Consider the following 16,596-nt stretch of genomic DNA (forward strand, 5'->3'; position numbering starts at 1 on the left):
AGGACTGAGAACAGAAGGGATCTTGTAATCTGTTTTTAACAATGCTTTGTTTTCCTCGGAAATCTAGCATGCACACATGCTGTAACTCTTTGTCAAGATGATATTTGAAAACAGAACACAAGTACTATGATTTAAATGGTTCCATTTAGCGCTAGTCAGGAACCATTTGTTGCTCTGACCCTTGTGTGAGGCAAAGAAATAAACCAACCTGGAGCGTGAGGTAGTCAGCCAGGATCTGGATAGGATGGTACAAATCTGACAGCCCATTGACAATTGGGATGGATGCTTCCTTAGCCAGGGTGACCAGATCTGATTGTTTATACACTCGAGCCAACACTGCATCTGTCATGCCAGACAGCACACTGCGGCAAACCAAGAAAAGATAATCTATGTTAATTATGCTTAATAGTTCCTTCTTTAATAAGGATCTTAAACAGTAATAAGAAATGCTAATAAAATTAGAATTTTTAATGTTATAACTATCTGTCAACATGAGCTATTTAAAGGTTAATATTAAACATGTAGTCATTTAAAAAGCCAGATGTTGCTCCACTCATGATTTTGCTATTATATACAGAGATGAGAAATCAATTTTGGTCCAGCAGTTGTGACGATGAATTATAATTTTTAAGCAGCAGTTAGTAAAGTTAAAAGTGACAAGACCAAGAGGAAGATATATAAAGAAACATTAATGACCTTATGGGTACTTTCTTTGCATGTGGATCATTTTCTTTTGCATCACCCCAGAGAAAACTACATATTTTCAGTATAAAACTGAAAGTTCCAACGTGGCAGCCATGGATGTGCCTACTCAGATTGCCCGATAAGAGGGAACCTTCTGGAAGGAGCATTATTAGCTGACAGTCTCCGACTGCTACACCTTTGGGATCTGCTGCAACGCTGCCAGCGAGGTCACACTCTCCCCAGCCTATTTGAGCCAAAGACTGAGCATGCTGGGAGTACAGGAGCTGGGCCTTCTGCCTGACATGGGATTTCTCTGATGAGCAATCCTTGTGCTGGGTCTTCCCATTAAGACCAAGCTGTGCTGCCACCTGAGGCCTTCCAACCCTACTCCTTCCTTCCTTCCTTCTCTCCTTTTATGAGGTCAGATTTGCAGGATCTCCACCTGCCTCCCCCTGCTTCCTTTGCTTAACCCTTGACAGGTGTTTCCCTCAATAAATATCTTGCACCCTAAGTCCATCTTGGAGTCTGCTTCTCAGTGAATTTGAATTGACACTGCCAGCAGTGAACTCTGACAGGGGCTGACACTGACCGCTGCCCTTGCACTCTGCATAACTATCAGCATCTCTGAAATAAACAAACAAACTACAAATGCTCAACACCCTGCAAAACACACACACACACACACACACACACACACACACACACCACCAAGAAAGCAAGAAAAATTGTTGCCATGAATTCAAAAAACACACAGAAAGACGGATATCATTTTATTTTTCAAGGTCCCAAGACTCAGAAAGGTTAAGTAACTGCCCCACGTCATACATGAATTATACTTAAATTCAGTCAAAGTCAGTTTAACTCAAAGGCTCATGCTCTTACCATTACTACACATCACCTCAAATTTGCAGATGATAAAAATTTGGAAGGAGAACCTGGAATTCAGATTTTGTGTTCTCTCCATGTGTCAGAGCGATGGTGGTCCCTCAGGTAAAGTCTCAGGCTTTTGTTTAAAAATCTGGGCTTCTTCCTATGACTTACAGGGTCCCACACACACACACACACACACAACAAGGGCTTCTAACAATTTCCATTTTTAAGGAACTTTTTTATTGGCAAAAAAATTGTTTTGGAAAGTCTCTCATGATACAGTTATATTGAGTATACAATCATGATTAGAGGTATTCAGTTAGTCTTGAGTTCTAATTCTGGTCCTGTAACTTACTACCTGTGTGACATATTTTATTTCTCTATGATTTAATTTCTTCATCTGTAAATGGAGATAACAATATCTACTTCATTGAATAGATATTATGAGGATCACATGAGTTAATCTATGAAAATGGCATAGTGTGATGCTTTATTTATAGTAAGAGATTAAAAAGTAATGAATATTAATTTCCATATATTTGGAAATCTACATCTATTTCCAAAAGAAAGTTCATAACATCAAGACTACAATGAGTCAACCACCTCACCTGTGAGAATTGTCTGTAGCAAAAAGACTAGAAACAATAGGTGTTGGTGAGGGTATGGAGAAAAAGGAACCCTCTTACATACACTATTGGGGGGAATATAAATTGTCACAGCCTCAATAGACAACCTCAAAAAAATAAGCATTGAATTACCATATGATCCAGCAATTCTACTTCTTGATAGTTATCCAAAAAATATGAGAACAGTTATTCAAAAAGATATTTGCACCCCTATGTCCATTGCACCACTTTTCACAGTAGCCAAGATATGGAAATCACCTAAATGCCCATAGAGAGGTGACTGGATAAAGAAATTGTGGCATATATTTTCAATGGAATACTATTCAGCTATTTAAAATGATGACATGCTGGACTTCTGTAACATGGATAGAACTTGAGGTGATGATGCTAAGTGGAAAAAAGTCAAAAAGTGGGGAAAAGGAATAGACGAAACTCACCAAACATAATTCAGACTCATTACCAAATGGTGGTTACCAGAGGGAAAGAGGAAGGGTGGTGGAAGGAAGGAGTAGAAGGAGTCAATTTGAAAATGGTGGATGGTACTAGATCTTGGTGGCAGGCATGATATGGTATGTACATTTATGGAGGTATGACACTACACCCTTGAAACCTATATAATGTTGTAAACCAATGTAAAATCAATTTTAAAAAATAGAATGCCTAAAAACTAAAAGCTAGTACGTGTTCAGTAAGGCCTTTGTAAATTTATATTTTAATCATTATATGGAAAATTAGTCCATGTATATGTATGCGATATGTCATTTACTCATTTGGTAGGGAAATATTGTTGCTTAAAAAAAAGATAAAAGTACTCAAAAAAAAAATCCCTGCCCTCAGGGATTATAGGATCAACAATTTAAAACCTTCACTGATTCTCATACCATAGTTCCCAAATTTTCAGATTTTATAAGTCAGCAAAATTTCCAAAAACCTATGAATATCAATATAAGATTCCCAACTTCTTGTTTAGCAAATTAATGGCATAAAAACAAGCAAATAAACACATATAATATCTCCACTTAATTAAACAAATACATTTTGACCCCAAAAGAAGGTAAAAATTATGTAATGTCAAAAAATTATCCTAGAGGGCCTCCCCTGGTGGCGCAGGCAGTTGAGCGCAGCGCTGTGAAGCCGTCCACAGTCTCTGCAGCACTGGTTTGATCCCGGCCTGCCGGCAAGAGTCCCACACGGTGCAGCAGACCTCTCCTGTTGCACCCGCTGCTCCCCTCAGCAGTGTATTTCGTCAGTCTGCCTGTTCTGTTCCCCACTCTGTCTCTGGTGAATTCTCTCACCCTTCTGTGAATCTGGCCTGTACCCCGGTTCTTGTATAAATAAATAAATAAATCTTTTAAAAAAATATTATCCTAGAAATTGAATGAATTTAGCTTTATGAAATTTTCTGTATTATACTTTGCTTATTTTACCACTTCTGATAAAAAATGCCTCATGTTGGGGCATAGTGGCAAGTTCAAGATTTGGAAGCCAATGTTTTGAACTATCTAAGCACATTGTATATTGTGCCATGAAATAGTCGAATAAGAGAGCCACTGTAGAATTTTTCTTGCAAAACAAGTAATGTTGGTTAACTTTTGACTACAACAGGGGTTTTCAAATTTTGCTGCACAGGAAAATCACCTGCAGAGTTTTTAAAATTCTTGATGTTGAGGTCATAATATCTATTGATTATGTCAGAAAAATGGAATATCTAGGGGTGAGACCTAGTGATCAATATTTTTTTAAACTTTCCAGGAGATTCTAATGTGCAGCCAAAGCCTGATTCTCAGATCAACAGCAAGAGCATCATCTGGAAACTTGTTAGACTTGCAGACTCACGGGCCCCATCCCCTTTGCTGAGCAGTATCTGTGTTGTATCAAGGTCTCCAGGTAAGTCATTTGCATATTAAAACTCGATTGAGATCCTAATAGAGGGACTTGAGGCCACCATACTTTTGAAAGTACCATTCATTCTTTCCCTAAAACCCTAGTGTAGGGTAAGTGAAAATTGTCAGGATTTTCCGCCCTCCTGCCATTAGTATTAATGATAGACAACTGTGTTCTTATATGTGTGCCATCAGAAGTAGGGTGCAGGCATGCGTAAGTGGGTACACCTGGGCTGAGAGGCTGGGCATAAAAGGGTGGCCTCACAGGGTTGCCAGCAGAACCAGAGCAGTAGAAAAAGTAGAGAGTAGTAGAACCGTAGCAGCAAAGAAGCAGAGAGCCCAGAAAGAGTGGAGATTCACTATGTCCTTAGGCAGGAGAAAATCACTATAGTTACACTACAAAGAAGGATAGTTATCCCCACACACATGTAAATTTATTTACTGAGGTAGGGAAGTGTGTATATATAACTATAGATAACATGCTTTGTGGGATTTTGTTAGGTATATTTCTGTTCATAAAGTATAGATATGTGCTATTTTAATCTGTGTGAACCACAAATAATTAACATAACAAATAAGTCAAACAGTCCTAGAAATATTTGAGACTATTTTCTCAACGGACAGCATTTGTGGTTTTACATAAAGTGAGGATGAAGAGAAATCCCGCATTTACTATACCAATTACCACATACAATTCCAATAAGAAAGATGACACAACCATTCCTTCCCATTAATAATTCAGTTAACTATCCTGAAGAAGAAATCTAAGTTTTCAGACTCACTTTCCTGTCTCTTTGGGAGGGAAACCTTTGATGAGCCAACTTACAAAAAATGTAATGCCAATAAATTAGCCATACATTCTAAAATATTGAAAGCAAGGCAGGTTAATCTATCATGAAAATATTAAGTGGTCCATGACCTGCCAAAAACTGAAAACAAACAAAACTGAAAGAATCCTTCATCTTTTAATTTCTAAAATAATCAGAATTTTTATGAAAATCAGTAATAAGGATTCTGTAATAGATAGAATAATGTCTGTCTACTCAGCTCCCCCAAAGATGTCCAAATCCTAATACCCAGGACTGTCCTTACCATTTAATAAGGTTAAAAACTAAGCCCCCACTCTGGGTCCAGCAGGCAGGTTTAGGAGGCTTGAATAGATAAGTAAATGATACGGTTGCCATGGAAACCAGGCCAGCAAAACCAGCCCTGGTCTGGGAATGCAGAAGCAGGGCCAGGACACATCCTGTGGCAAAGGCCAGCACCCAAGATCAGACATCCCAGCAAATAACTGAGGCAAAATGCCACCCCAAGTTAGAAAGCTCACTGATGAGAAAATATATTTTTGAGCAAATGAATCTAATAAAGATTCCAGCAGAACTTCCAGCCCAGATGCAATTGTAACAGGGTGGTCCCCAGAAAAGGGGAGGTTCCAGGTTCCCTGCCCCACCCAAATGGAGGGTGGAGCTGAGCAGGAAGAGAAGCGGCTGCAGAGGAGACTGAGGAAGGAAGGAAGCAGGATGGAGATCCAGAAGGAGACCTGGAGGAGGCGCATGGAGCTGAGAGACACGTGAAGAAACTGCGCTTGTCTTTTGGTCATGGACTGGGTGACACAGATGTGGGTGAGACCCATGGGGAGGGGACAGTGGCAGCTTTTATCTTGATGTTGATTTTGCTCCTTTCCTTCCGGGCTTGTCTGGTTGTTTCTGGCCCTTTTCTGTGGGTCCCCACTGGAAGATGCTTTAGACTTGTGACAGGCTTTGGGGCCTTGCTCTGGGCCAATCCCATTTGGATGGAGTTTTACCCACAAGGGGACGGGTAACTTTGGGTGCTTCATTTAGAAACTAGATTCTTTGCCTTTCCTGTATTGTTTCCTAGTTTTATTAAAGTTCCTCCCCATTAAAGTCTTACATGTTTTTGTGTTGATGCTGCGGATGGCAGAACCCATTTAGAATAGGCAGGTTTGCAGGGTTTGGACTGCCTCTCTCCCTGCCCTGTAACACAATGGACACTCCAATGCAGGCATGATTAACAAGTTTGCTTACTTACAGCTCCTTCCCTTTCAAGATTCATGGCCAGGGCCTCAGCACTCTTATCTACAAGGTCGGGCAGCCAACTAGCTGGTCTATCTCTCCAAGGCCATCCCCGAATGCCTGCATCTTTCCCTCCTTGCCTTGCACCCCACCCCCACCCCGGTGTCTGGGGACTTTGCCACAAATGGTTGTACCTGCAGAAAAACGATGCTATCAGTGTAACAGATATGGAGACAGTTGTGCATAAAAGAAACCCTTGGTCTTTAAATGGGTGCTCAGACCTTACGGGCTACCCAGGTGTGGGACCTCATGCATGAGTAATAAAGCTTCTCCTGACCTCACCATTCCTGAAGTACTGCTTGTTCTTCCTCTGCCTGGGTAGAAGGCTAGAATTTATTTATACAACACCACCAAAGCAGAGTATAAAAGAGAGCCTAAAATCCTTATTGGTGCACAAATCTCTCCCATCTCACCCCCTGCTCCCTCGCAGGGTATTTCAATAAATCCACCTTTTCTATTCTCCACTCTGTCTCTGGTGAATTCTTTGATCCCCATGCCTCCAGTTTCAGCCTGATATACCGCCACAAGAACCTGTGAATCTACCTTACTTACATGGCAAAGGGAATTTTTCAGATGTAATTAAATTAAGGATCTTGAGATGGGGTAATTGAGATGGTAAATTACATGAACCCTGAAAAAACATAGTTCCTTGTAGCGTTCCTGACCACCCAGCAATGTGTAGAAGTGCGCGTTTCCAGGACCATGTAAGGCAAAGATAAAAGGCAGGATAAGAATGTAAAACAAAATGAATCTATATGAATGGCAGGGTGCCCAGTTTTGCTTTAAAATATTAATCAGTTCTGTAATTTTAACAGTGTAATCCCAGATAGGGGATGTTCTGATGCCCTGCCCCACCCAAGGGAGGGTGGAGCTGAGCAGCCAGCAGAAGCTTAAAAGACAGAAGAGACAGAAAAGAGAAGACTAGAAGACGTGGAGGAGGTACACGGAGAAGAGAGACAGATAAAGAAGAAGCTGTGCTTGCTTTGCAGCCTTGGACTTGTACCAGGGACTTGGGGTACATGGAAGGGGACACTTGAAACAGCCATGGGTGAGAGATCCCTGAGGAGTTTAACAATGGCAGCCTTTATGTTGACTTATATTTTGATGTTGCGCCTTTCTTTAAAGATTTGTCTAATTCCTTCTGCCCCTCTCCTATGGTTCCCCGCCAGAAACTGCCTTAGACATGGGACAAGATTTTGGGCCTCTGTGCCACCCCCCTTTGGGCCAATCCAGTTTGTCTGGATATGTAATAAAAAGGGGAGGAATAACTTATGTTGTTTCGTGGAAAAACTCTTTTAACTATAGTTTTTCCTTTCTCTCTATTGCACACTATTTGTATTAATGTTCCTTCTATTGAAGATCTTATGCACTAAGAGTATGTTTGTCTTTATGCGGCAGATGGCAAAACCCATTTAGAGCAAGCAGGTTTGGGGTTCCTGGATGCTGCTCATGCTGCCTGCTAACATAATCAGGCCAGATCAGCACTTTCAGGGATATATGGCCACAGATTCAGTTCTGAATCAAGGTGTATTTTATGTGGTTCTTTTCCTTTTTAAAATGTTTAGTGCACTCAAGGAAATCTGTAATGGTAGGTTTCTGATGAAATTAAATGTTTAAAAGCATTTGATTTTGTTTGCAATCAAAGTTTCAATGGCTGAGGAGACTTGTGCTGTTCCTTTTGTATATATTTGATTTAGTGGTTGTATAGTAGTGATGGGGGCTAAGAGTAGAAAATTTCTCGGATGGAAGCTTTACAAGACCAGAAACTGGATGTGGGGGTAGAAATGATGAACACAGTGTTAAAGGAGCTATAGAAAGAAAATCTGTAGGCTCAGACTGCTATAGCAAGTATCCAGGAGGCTTAGACCAGAGGTGGGGGGTGGGGTGGGGATGGAGGCCAGTGTAGAGAATCACTGGTCTTTACAAAGCAACCTGGTCACACCCTAGAAGTGATTAAGGTAACAATAGATAGTAATTACATAAAGAATGAACCCCTTCCCCAAAGAAGAACACTTCCTCAGTGCAATTTCTGCTCTGGCAAAGGGCAGCTCTCCTGACCCTCTGTCACTACTCAGGTGCCTCTTGTTTTCTTTCTCCTTTTCCTCATAAACCAGTTCTTTTAAAAGGTACCTTTCGCCTGCTTGTGTCTGTGGAAACATCTTCATCTCCTGGTTAAACTTGTGTTCAGCCAAATCTTTTCTTACAGGTAACCCAAAGACCCGGCTCATGGAACCCAAACCATCAAGGTTTTCAGGTTTTTCTGCCCTCCTACCATTAGGATTGCTCTGCCTGATGGTGGGGCCTGCATTTGTTACATTGTTATAAGTTGTGTTCTTTACTTCTGTGGGCCAAAGGTGCGTTACTGAGATATCTGCCAAGAGAAGCAGGGGAGGAGGCAGGAGAGAAGGGGAGACAGAAAGCCAGAGAAGCCCAGAGTGGAGACTTGCTGGGGGCCTGGAGGCCTTCCAGCCTCCTGGCCCCCCAGCTCCCCTGCTGCCTGTATCTTGTTGCTGCACTACATGTAAAAGCTCAATAAAAGCCTGAGAAAGCCATGGAGGGCTCCATGACTCTCCTGTACCTGTCTGCCGAATCGTAGAAAACCTGCTCTGTGCCCTTCCTGGCACTACATATGTGAATATTTAAAACAATGGTCTTGAAACTTGAACATACAGCAGGGTCGCCAGAAGAGCATTAAAAACACAGACACTTGTGTCTCTCATTCAGTAGGTCAGGGTTGGGGCCAAAGGAATCTGCATTTCCAGCAAGCTCCCAGGCATCACTCCTGCTAATGGTTTGGGAACACTTTGAAACCACTGAGCGGTGTTTGCTACTTTACCTTTAAAGGAATTCTAAATGTTTGATCAACTCATGAGGCTAATAGATTGGACTGTAAAGAATATTCCTATATAAGCACAAAAAGCCCCTTGAACATTAAAGCATCTATGGGCAAAGAGAGTGCTATAAAGCTTGCTAGAAAATGCCACTTCAATCCCCCGTCAGCTATAGAAGCTGAAGGTGAAGTGGAATCAATGATATGGGAAACACGAGAAGCTCTCAGGTTGTTTTCACCTTGGAATCACTCGGAGAACAAAGATACTAAACATCCTAATAGACAATTCATATTGTCCATGACATTGCTTTCTACTTTAAGTTTAAAGACGCTACAAAACAGAGAAAGCTCCATTCTTATTTTTCTTATTCCAAGCAACTGAAAAGCTTTAAAAAGAAGTAAAAATCACCTTTTCTCTGGAAACAATGACAAACCTGTAACTAGAGCTGTAGTAACAGCACATTAACAGTAATCTGGCCTTTATATAGCTCTCCATCAATTTAGAAGCTCCGCTTTAAACATGGTAAGAGCTGTGTTATACGTGCTACAAATGAAAGGTTGACAAGTTAAAAGTACTCTCTGGCTCTGTAATGACTTTTCATTTTTGTCTCTTTTCATTTCTGCAGAATATATATATAGTTCTATTTGCCTTTCAGTGGATTCCTGCAGCTTTGCAGACAGTCTTAGGCATCTGTCAACAATGGTAGCAAAATACCTTTTGCAAAATCCGAATTACCCCAATCTAAAGTTTTTTGCTTAGATGCTTAATAGCCACTATTAGAAGCTTTAAAAATAATCAACAAGTTAAAATGTATGTTCAGCTTGATTTTTGCATAAATGTTAAAACTTGGTCTATTCCCCACCCACCACCCACCACTGCCTTTTTTCCTGCAGTTTAGTAAAAAGAGAGGTATGACCTAGGACTTTAAATGGAAAGATGGTTCAGGTGATAACACTAGCCTAAATTATTTCTGGATAGTGGCAGTATTTGTGGGTCTACCTATATTTTTAAATCTCTTTGTCTACCAAAGGGAGTATTACTCTAAAACCCAGAGAAAATGTCTCATTCTAAAAAAAGGAAATTTCTTGTAAACATGATTTTTGATAGCAATTGAAAATGAATGATGACTTCTTAGAGCAATGGCTAATTCTTGGTCTTGGTGAAGAAATGTGAAAAATTCATTTGGGATATCTCACCATGTCAAAAAGAAAAGAGTTTTACTAAAGACTAATACAGTAATGTCACAATGACCCAGTAGCCAAGTGGAAGATGGATCACATGAGCCGCAATCAGAAAAATGACTGCAATGAGTTGAAATTTTTAAATATATTAAAGTCATAAGCTGATAAAGATACTAAAAACCAGAACATTGAGAAGAGCAAGTCATAGCAAGACCAATTTCAACTCAATTTAAAAGAAAACTCTCAGTCAGATTGAATAAACTTGTCCGAACAGCCAAAGGGCATAAAAATGGAACAAGATAGCTCAGAATGTAGAGTGTCCTGACACTGGATAATTTCATGCAGACTCAAGGACAATTTTGAAGAAATGGTGTGAAGGAGATATGAGAAGAATGGTTGATCTGAATAACCCATAAAGACTTTTCCTACCTCAAGTTTCTGTTACTATTTTTATTTTTTCTCCTTTAGTATAAGATCAAAACTTGTTTGACAATTAACCAAAATAGCCAGAAGGCCAAAATAAAACCAAAAAGAACCATAAGCAATGTGCCCCCTTGGCTCCAGAAGGGGCTAGTACAGAGTCTGTGCAATACTGAGAACATATAAACAAATACAAAAAAAACCAGCTATAGTGTACTGAGACAGATCTCAAGAACAAGTATGGATTTGGTAAGGTGGACAATCACACAGCTTCATACTCTTAGGAGGAGTTGAATTGTTCCTAAATTATTGGAACATGGTAGATGTGTTGCAAAAGCCAAAGTTGCATTCCTAAAGGGTCCAGCCAATGCATTCCTCCCTCTGTCCCCACCCTGCCGTGCATCAGACTGTGTGCCCCCTGAATTCCAGTATTTGTCAATGACATCTATCAACTGAATAGCTGACTCGTAAACAGAGGGAGCAATCTTTGGTTGTGCATATTGATATCACTGAGAATCCTGTAATCATTTTCAAAACCTGGATGTTTACTATTCTTACTTTTCATTGAAACTGGCTGAGAACTAAGAGGCATAGACTTTAATCCCATTGTACTTGGTCAAGAAATAAATTTTCTGACTCAGTCTCCCCCTGGGAGGGAGAATAGTCCAGCCCTCGAATATCTGCACCCAGCATTTTACTTATATCAGCAAAACTAGATGGGCTCCTCTTAAATGACTGGTGTCATTTAAAAGACACCAGAAAGAAGCCTGGGATGGTAAATGAAATTGCATATGCATCTTATTCACAAAGCTTCCTATAATAGCCAGATCATTCTCCCTTAGAAGTTAGTTTCTAGATTAGAGGACTTCAGAGATAAACAGGTAGGGAGAAATGGCATTGAGAATGAGCTCTAAATGTGCTATAGGAATTTCAGTGTTGGGCCTCCCCGGTGGCACAGGGGGTTGAGCGCTGAGCCGTGAAGCTGTCTGCAACTTCTGCAGTGCAGGTTCGATTCCCAGCTGGCCAGGAAGAAACCCACATGGCGTGGCAGGCCTCTCCTGTCGCACCCACTGCTCCCCTCAGCAGCGTCTTTGGTCCGTCTGCCTGTTCTGCTCCCAGCACTATCTCTGGTGAATTCTCTCACCTTCCTGCGCCTCTGACCTGCACCCCAGTTCTTGTATAAATAAATAAATCTTTTAAAAAAAGGGAATTTCAGTGTTGGGTCAGCGTAAGTTGATAGGAAACCACAGAAATGGCTGCAATTGAGTCAGAGCCTCTCCTGACATTGAGTTAAGTCACTACTTTATTCAACCCATATCATTTGGATTTCTTTTGTGTGCTTGTCCTTTATAAGCATTTTCTCATTGATCCTCATATAACTCATTAAGATAAGTATTTGTAACTCTTTTACAGCTGAGGACGCCTGTACTGAGAAGCAATTGGTCCAAACTACAGGGCCAATGTGGTGTGAGCTGTGACTTGGAGTGAAGCCTGCCTGACCTTGCTTCAAAGCTCCTGCTCTTTACACTATGGTGAACTGCCTCTAAAGTATGAAATATCACAGTTCACACTGAGAGGAGCTAGCTTTTGTTACCACTTACCTGAGAACATAAAACTGTCATACCTGCTGGCTTATTGGGGGTCCTCTGTAAAGATTCATGGAGAGAACACATTTCCAACTAGATACCAATTTATATGTACCTGGTCAGGTACGTATTTCCCATTAGGTGGTAATATTTTAAAATGTTTCGCCAGAAACCTAAAAAATATTACTTTTGAGTCTTAATATCATGGGTATGAATATCTTAATAACAGTATCTCAGTTTTGTAAAATATTCTTTTCAATATGACAATGGTTTACTTTTCCTGAGGACTTTGTCTCATCCACAAATCCCTCTAGAACTTCCATTATTTGAGTTACAGAATGGCAATGATTTAAGACCTTTCCACGGTGCTACAGGGGTATGTGACTATGTGGGGTTGAATGGTGTCCCCCAAATTCACATCCACCTGGAAACTCAGAATATGACCTTGTTTGGAAGCAGGATCTTTGCAGATGTAATTAGCTGAAATGTGGTTATAGTGGAATCAGGTAGACCCTAAGTCAAATACTGCTGTCCTCATAAAAAGAGGGGAAGATACAAAAAAAAACATCCAGAGAAGAATCCCAGGTAAAGATGGAGGTAGAGATTGGAAGTGATGCAGCAATAAGCCAAGGGATGCTGAGGACTGCTGAGAGCCACCAGCAGGTAGGGAGAGGCAGGGAAGGATACTTTCTAGAGCCTTCAGAGGGATCACGGCCCTGCTGACATGCTGATTTTGGCCGTCTAGCCTCCGGAACTGTGAGAAAATTAATTTCTGTGGTTTCAAGCCACCCAGTTTGTGGTCTGGTAACCCTGGGAGACTAATACAGTGTTTTATGCTGATTTTCCTTTCTACTAGTTTTACATTGGCAGAACACAACAAAGTGTTACTGTAGCAATGACTATCATAAGTAAATGACATCTACAGGGAAAGTAATTAGAGTAGAACGTTACATTATTTGGTTTTATGTGGAGCCTTTCATACACGTGGTTCCTGAAGCTGCATTACTAAGTACTGTATTGAAGTGAAAATGACTGTGAAGCTATTATGCATCTTTCAATAGTGGACCCAGAGCATTAGGCAGGAACAGCTGTCATTATGGAAGAAACACAAAGCCTTAAACTGGAATGATAATGTCCCACTGCTATTGCCAAGCTCCTTCCAATTTTAAACTTCCAAAGAATCAGTGTTCTGAGTCATGCTAAGGTGTCACTTCCAGTGTTACATCTAAAAGGACAAGGCCAGAGCCAGGAAAACAGAGAATATTCCACATTTAACCCAATAGAGTACCAGAGTACTGACAAAATCTGAAGTACCCTCAAATTTGAAGCCAATTTAATTGAGTACAAATGCATATGTGTAGTGTTTTCTGGCATATTAGAGGGTGGGGAAGAGTTAAGAGAGACTTCTCAAAGAAGAAAAGTTAGCAATCGTTGATTCTGAACAATGGGAGCCTTGGCCTGATAGGCTTCTACACTAAAGTGAGGAAACAATTCGAATCTTAGATGTAAGATCCATTCCCCTGCCAGTTCGAATATATATGGGTAAAGGACATTTAGCAAAATCCAGAAAAATGATGAGAGTTGGTTGTGCAGAAAATAATGAACGTAGTGGTCGTAAGGTGGCTAGCTTCAAAAAGCCTGCTTGCAAGGTCAGCCGGCCTTGGCTGGCATCTGGGATCTATATAGAATTTGGGGAGGGTTTCCACCATTTCTAGAAACAATATGGATGGCTCATAGCCTAAATTGTATAAACACTATAGATTATGCTGAATGCCTGCGTCCCTTCTGGGAGTGTGGAATTTGGGTACTTGTGAGTAGAGGGTGCCTATGTGACCAATCCCCAGTAAAAACCCCGGACACTGAGTCTCTTACGAGCGTCCCCTGTAGACAGCATTTCCTAATGAATCATCAGACCTGGGGACAATGGGGGGCGCGGGGGGGGGGGGGGGGGGGGCGCGGGCGGTAGAGGCACCAGCTCCACGTGACGGTCGGCAGTTCCTGCTCACTGCTCCCTGACCCTCCCCACTAGCACCCTCGGATTGAACAGTACCCAACTCAGGCCTAGTTAGCCAAGGAGAATTTGCCCACGCTATTTTGAAGAGTGAACAGGTTTTATTATAATCCAGAAAGAAGAGGCATACCATTTCTTTTACCATGTATTTGATTTTTTTTCCTCCCTGGTCTGATTGATTTTTTCCTTCCTTTGGTGGCTGAGATAGTATAAACTCATAGGGGTACTTTTTTTTAAGTTTGGATTTAAGCTATGTTGATTGCAGATTTTAGAAACATTGCTGACTTCCCTGTTTTTGAACACATAAAGCTTGTTCTTGCCTTAAGCTTTTGTAGCAGCAGTTCTCTGGATCTGTGCTGCTCTTTCCATAGTTTTGTCTCATCAGTGAGCTTTCAGATTGTCTAGCACGCCCTCAGAGAGGCCTTCCCTGACCACTCGCTCTCAGGTAGGCTTCTCTGCCCACAGATCACTCTGCGTCAGCTGCCTTAAAGCACTTACTTCAATTGCTATTCTATTCATGCTTTATTTGTTCAGTGAAAACCTCCTCCCTCTAGAATATAATTTCCACTTGAACAAGGATTTTGCTTGACTTGATCAGCATTTCTCAATGCCTGGAAGAAAAGCCAGGCATTCGATAAATGTTTGAATAAATGAATAATTAAATCATTTGACTAAGTAAGTGACACTTTGAAAATTGCATTTAACAGCTTTCAGGAGACTGGCCCAGTTTTGCTTTGCTTTCTTTTTCCCTATTGCCACATTCACTGTATTCCCCCGTAGGTTCTTCTCATACCCATGTGCAGTCCCTTTTTTTACACCACCAGGCCCCCAAAGCAGCCAAACAGGCATGTGGAAAACCACCACCGTTGGTCAGTGTCATGTGGGCACTATTCTCTTGATTGGAAAGGGTCAGCACCTGTCATTTAAACAGCATCCATTCTCTTTGCATCTACAAAGTTAAATTTCTGCAGAAAGCAAGGAGGCAATGGCTATGGATCATACAGTGCATATCAGCAGGGTAGATGTCATTAAGATTCACTTCCTTGCTTCTGTTCAATTGCTTCTGTGAAAGGCAGTGGATTTCTCTTGTCTTCTTCAATTTAGACTTATTGAATTTCTGCATCTCAGCCATATCTTGTTTGTCAGATATTTTTGGCAGATTAAGCAGTCATAGGGTATACTAGAGAAAGTCAGATTTCCACAGCAGTTACTCCCCTTTCTGACCTCCCCATCTCCCATTCCGGCCTCTTCTGATATTGCACTATCTTTAGTCTCCTTTTGCCCTGACAATTTCCTCCTGATCCTCCCTAACCACACCTCTCCTCAAGGTTTAGCCTTCTGTAATCCTCCCGCAATGAGACTCTGGAGCTCATTTTCTACCACTGAGCTTATATTTCTATTTCTCCAGCTCTCAACTTAACCCACAATCTTTATCTCCAATGGTTTGTGGATATTTGTCCGATCTTAATGCAATATGTCTAGTACCTAATCTATCACTTTCTCCCCAAAGCAGAAACGGCTTTCATTTCCCTGCATCTGCTAATATTACCCTTCACAATCAGTTATCATAAAGGCATATAAATGTTTATTTGTCCCTTCCTGACCATTGCTCTCACTGTTACACTAGCTTAGATTGACAGCACAGCAATCCAGGATTACTATACAACCGCCCAACACAGGATCACTCAAAGTGTGATCCAGCCACCCTTGCAGTAAAATCATTAGGGGTTCTTTTGAAAATATAGATTCCCAGACACCATCTGAACCCTAAACTGCACATGGCAAATTTCTTGGTGTGCATCTTAACAAGCTCCCCAACATAACTCTCAAAAGAGTTTTTGAGCCCTGAAAATTTAATCTCTTTACCCCATACAAATAACTTGCGTCTGTCTACAGTTTCCACTGGGTCATACCTCTGGTTGAGGGCTACCATTTTATGGCTAGTACATTTGCATGGATTCATGAGTGCAGTGTCAAAGTGGACCTTAAGGATCAGAATTCCCTCTTTCATGAAAAGAAAACTAAGATCCACAGAAACTTTCACCCATGGAGGTCACAGAGTAGGTAAGGGGCAAATCTTAGGTTACATTTCAAGGCTTGTGATCTCTAAACAGAACGGAGTTAACATAGCAGACCTAACTGCTTTCCTTTGAAAGGTCTGCTTGCTGTGTTGGCCTTTGGCTTCTGGGAATGTGGATTTGGGCAGGGTTTCCACTGTTCCTGGATCTATGAGTGCCTCACTATGCCTGAAAAGCTCTTACACAGGCTGTGGTTTAAAATGAAGACCTGCTTTCCTTCCAGGAGTTTGCAATTTGGGTATATGTCGAGCAGAGGATGTTATGAAGCCATCCCAAATAAAAACCCTCGACGCTGAGTCTCTAAGGAGCTTCCGTGATTTGCAACATTTCACA

General features: G+C 41.1%; 1 protein-coding gene across 1 annotated transcript in view; it reads right to left on the bottom strand.

Annotated features, from left to right (window-relative positions):
* The window catches only part of OTC (ornithine transcarbamylase), a 58,439-nt gene that overhangs the window by 18,190 nt on the left and 23,653 nt on the right, over window positions 1–16,596 (bottom strand). The window contains exon 5 of the mRNA XM_037512530.2: window positions 209–362. Within this exon, the coding sequence (XP_037368427.1) occupies window positions 209–362 (154 nt within the window). The remainder of the gene's footprint in view (window positions 1–208; window positions 363–16,596) is intronic.

The sequence above is a fragment of the Talpa occidentalis genome, unplaced genomic scaffold (genome assembly GCF_014898055.3).
Source record: "Talpa occidentalis isolate TD23 unplaced genomic scaffold, MPIMG_talOcc4v2.1 talOcc4.15, whole genome shotgun sequence".
Classification (NCBI taxonomy): Eukaryota; Metazoa; Chordata; class Mammalia; order Eulipotyphla; family Talpidae; genus Talpa; species Talpa occidentalis.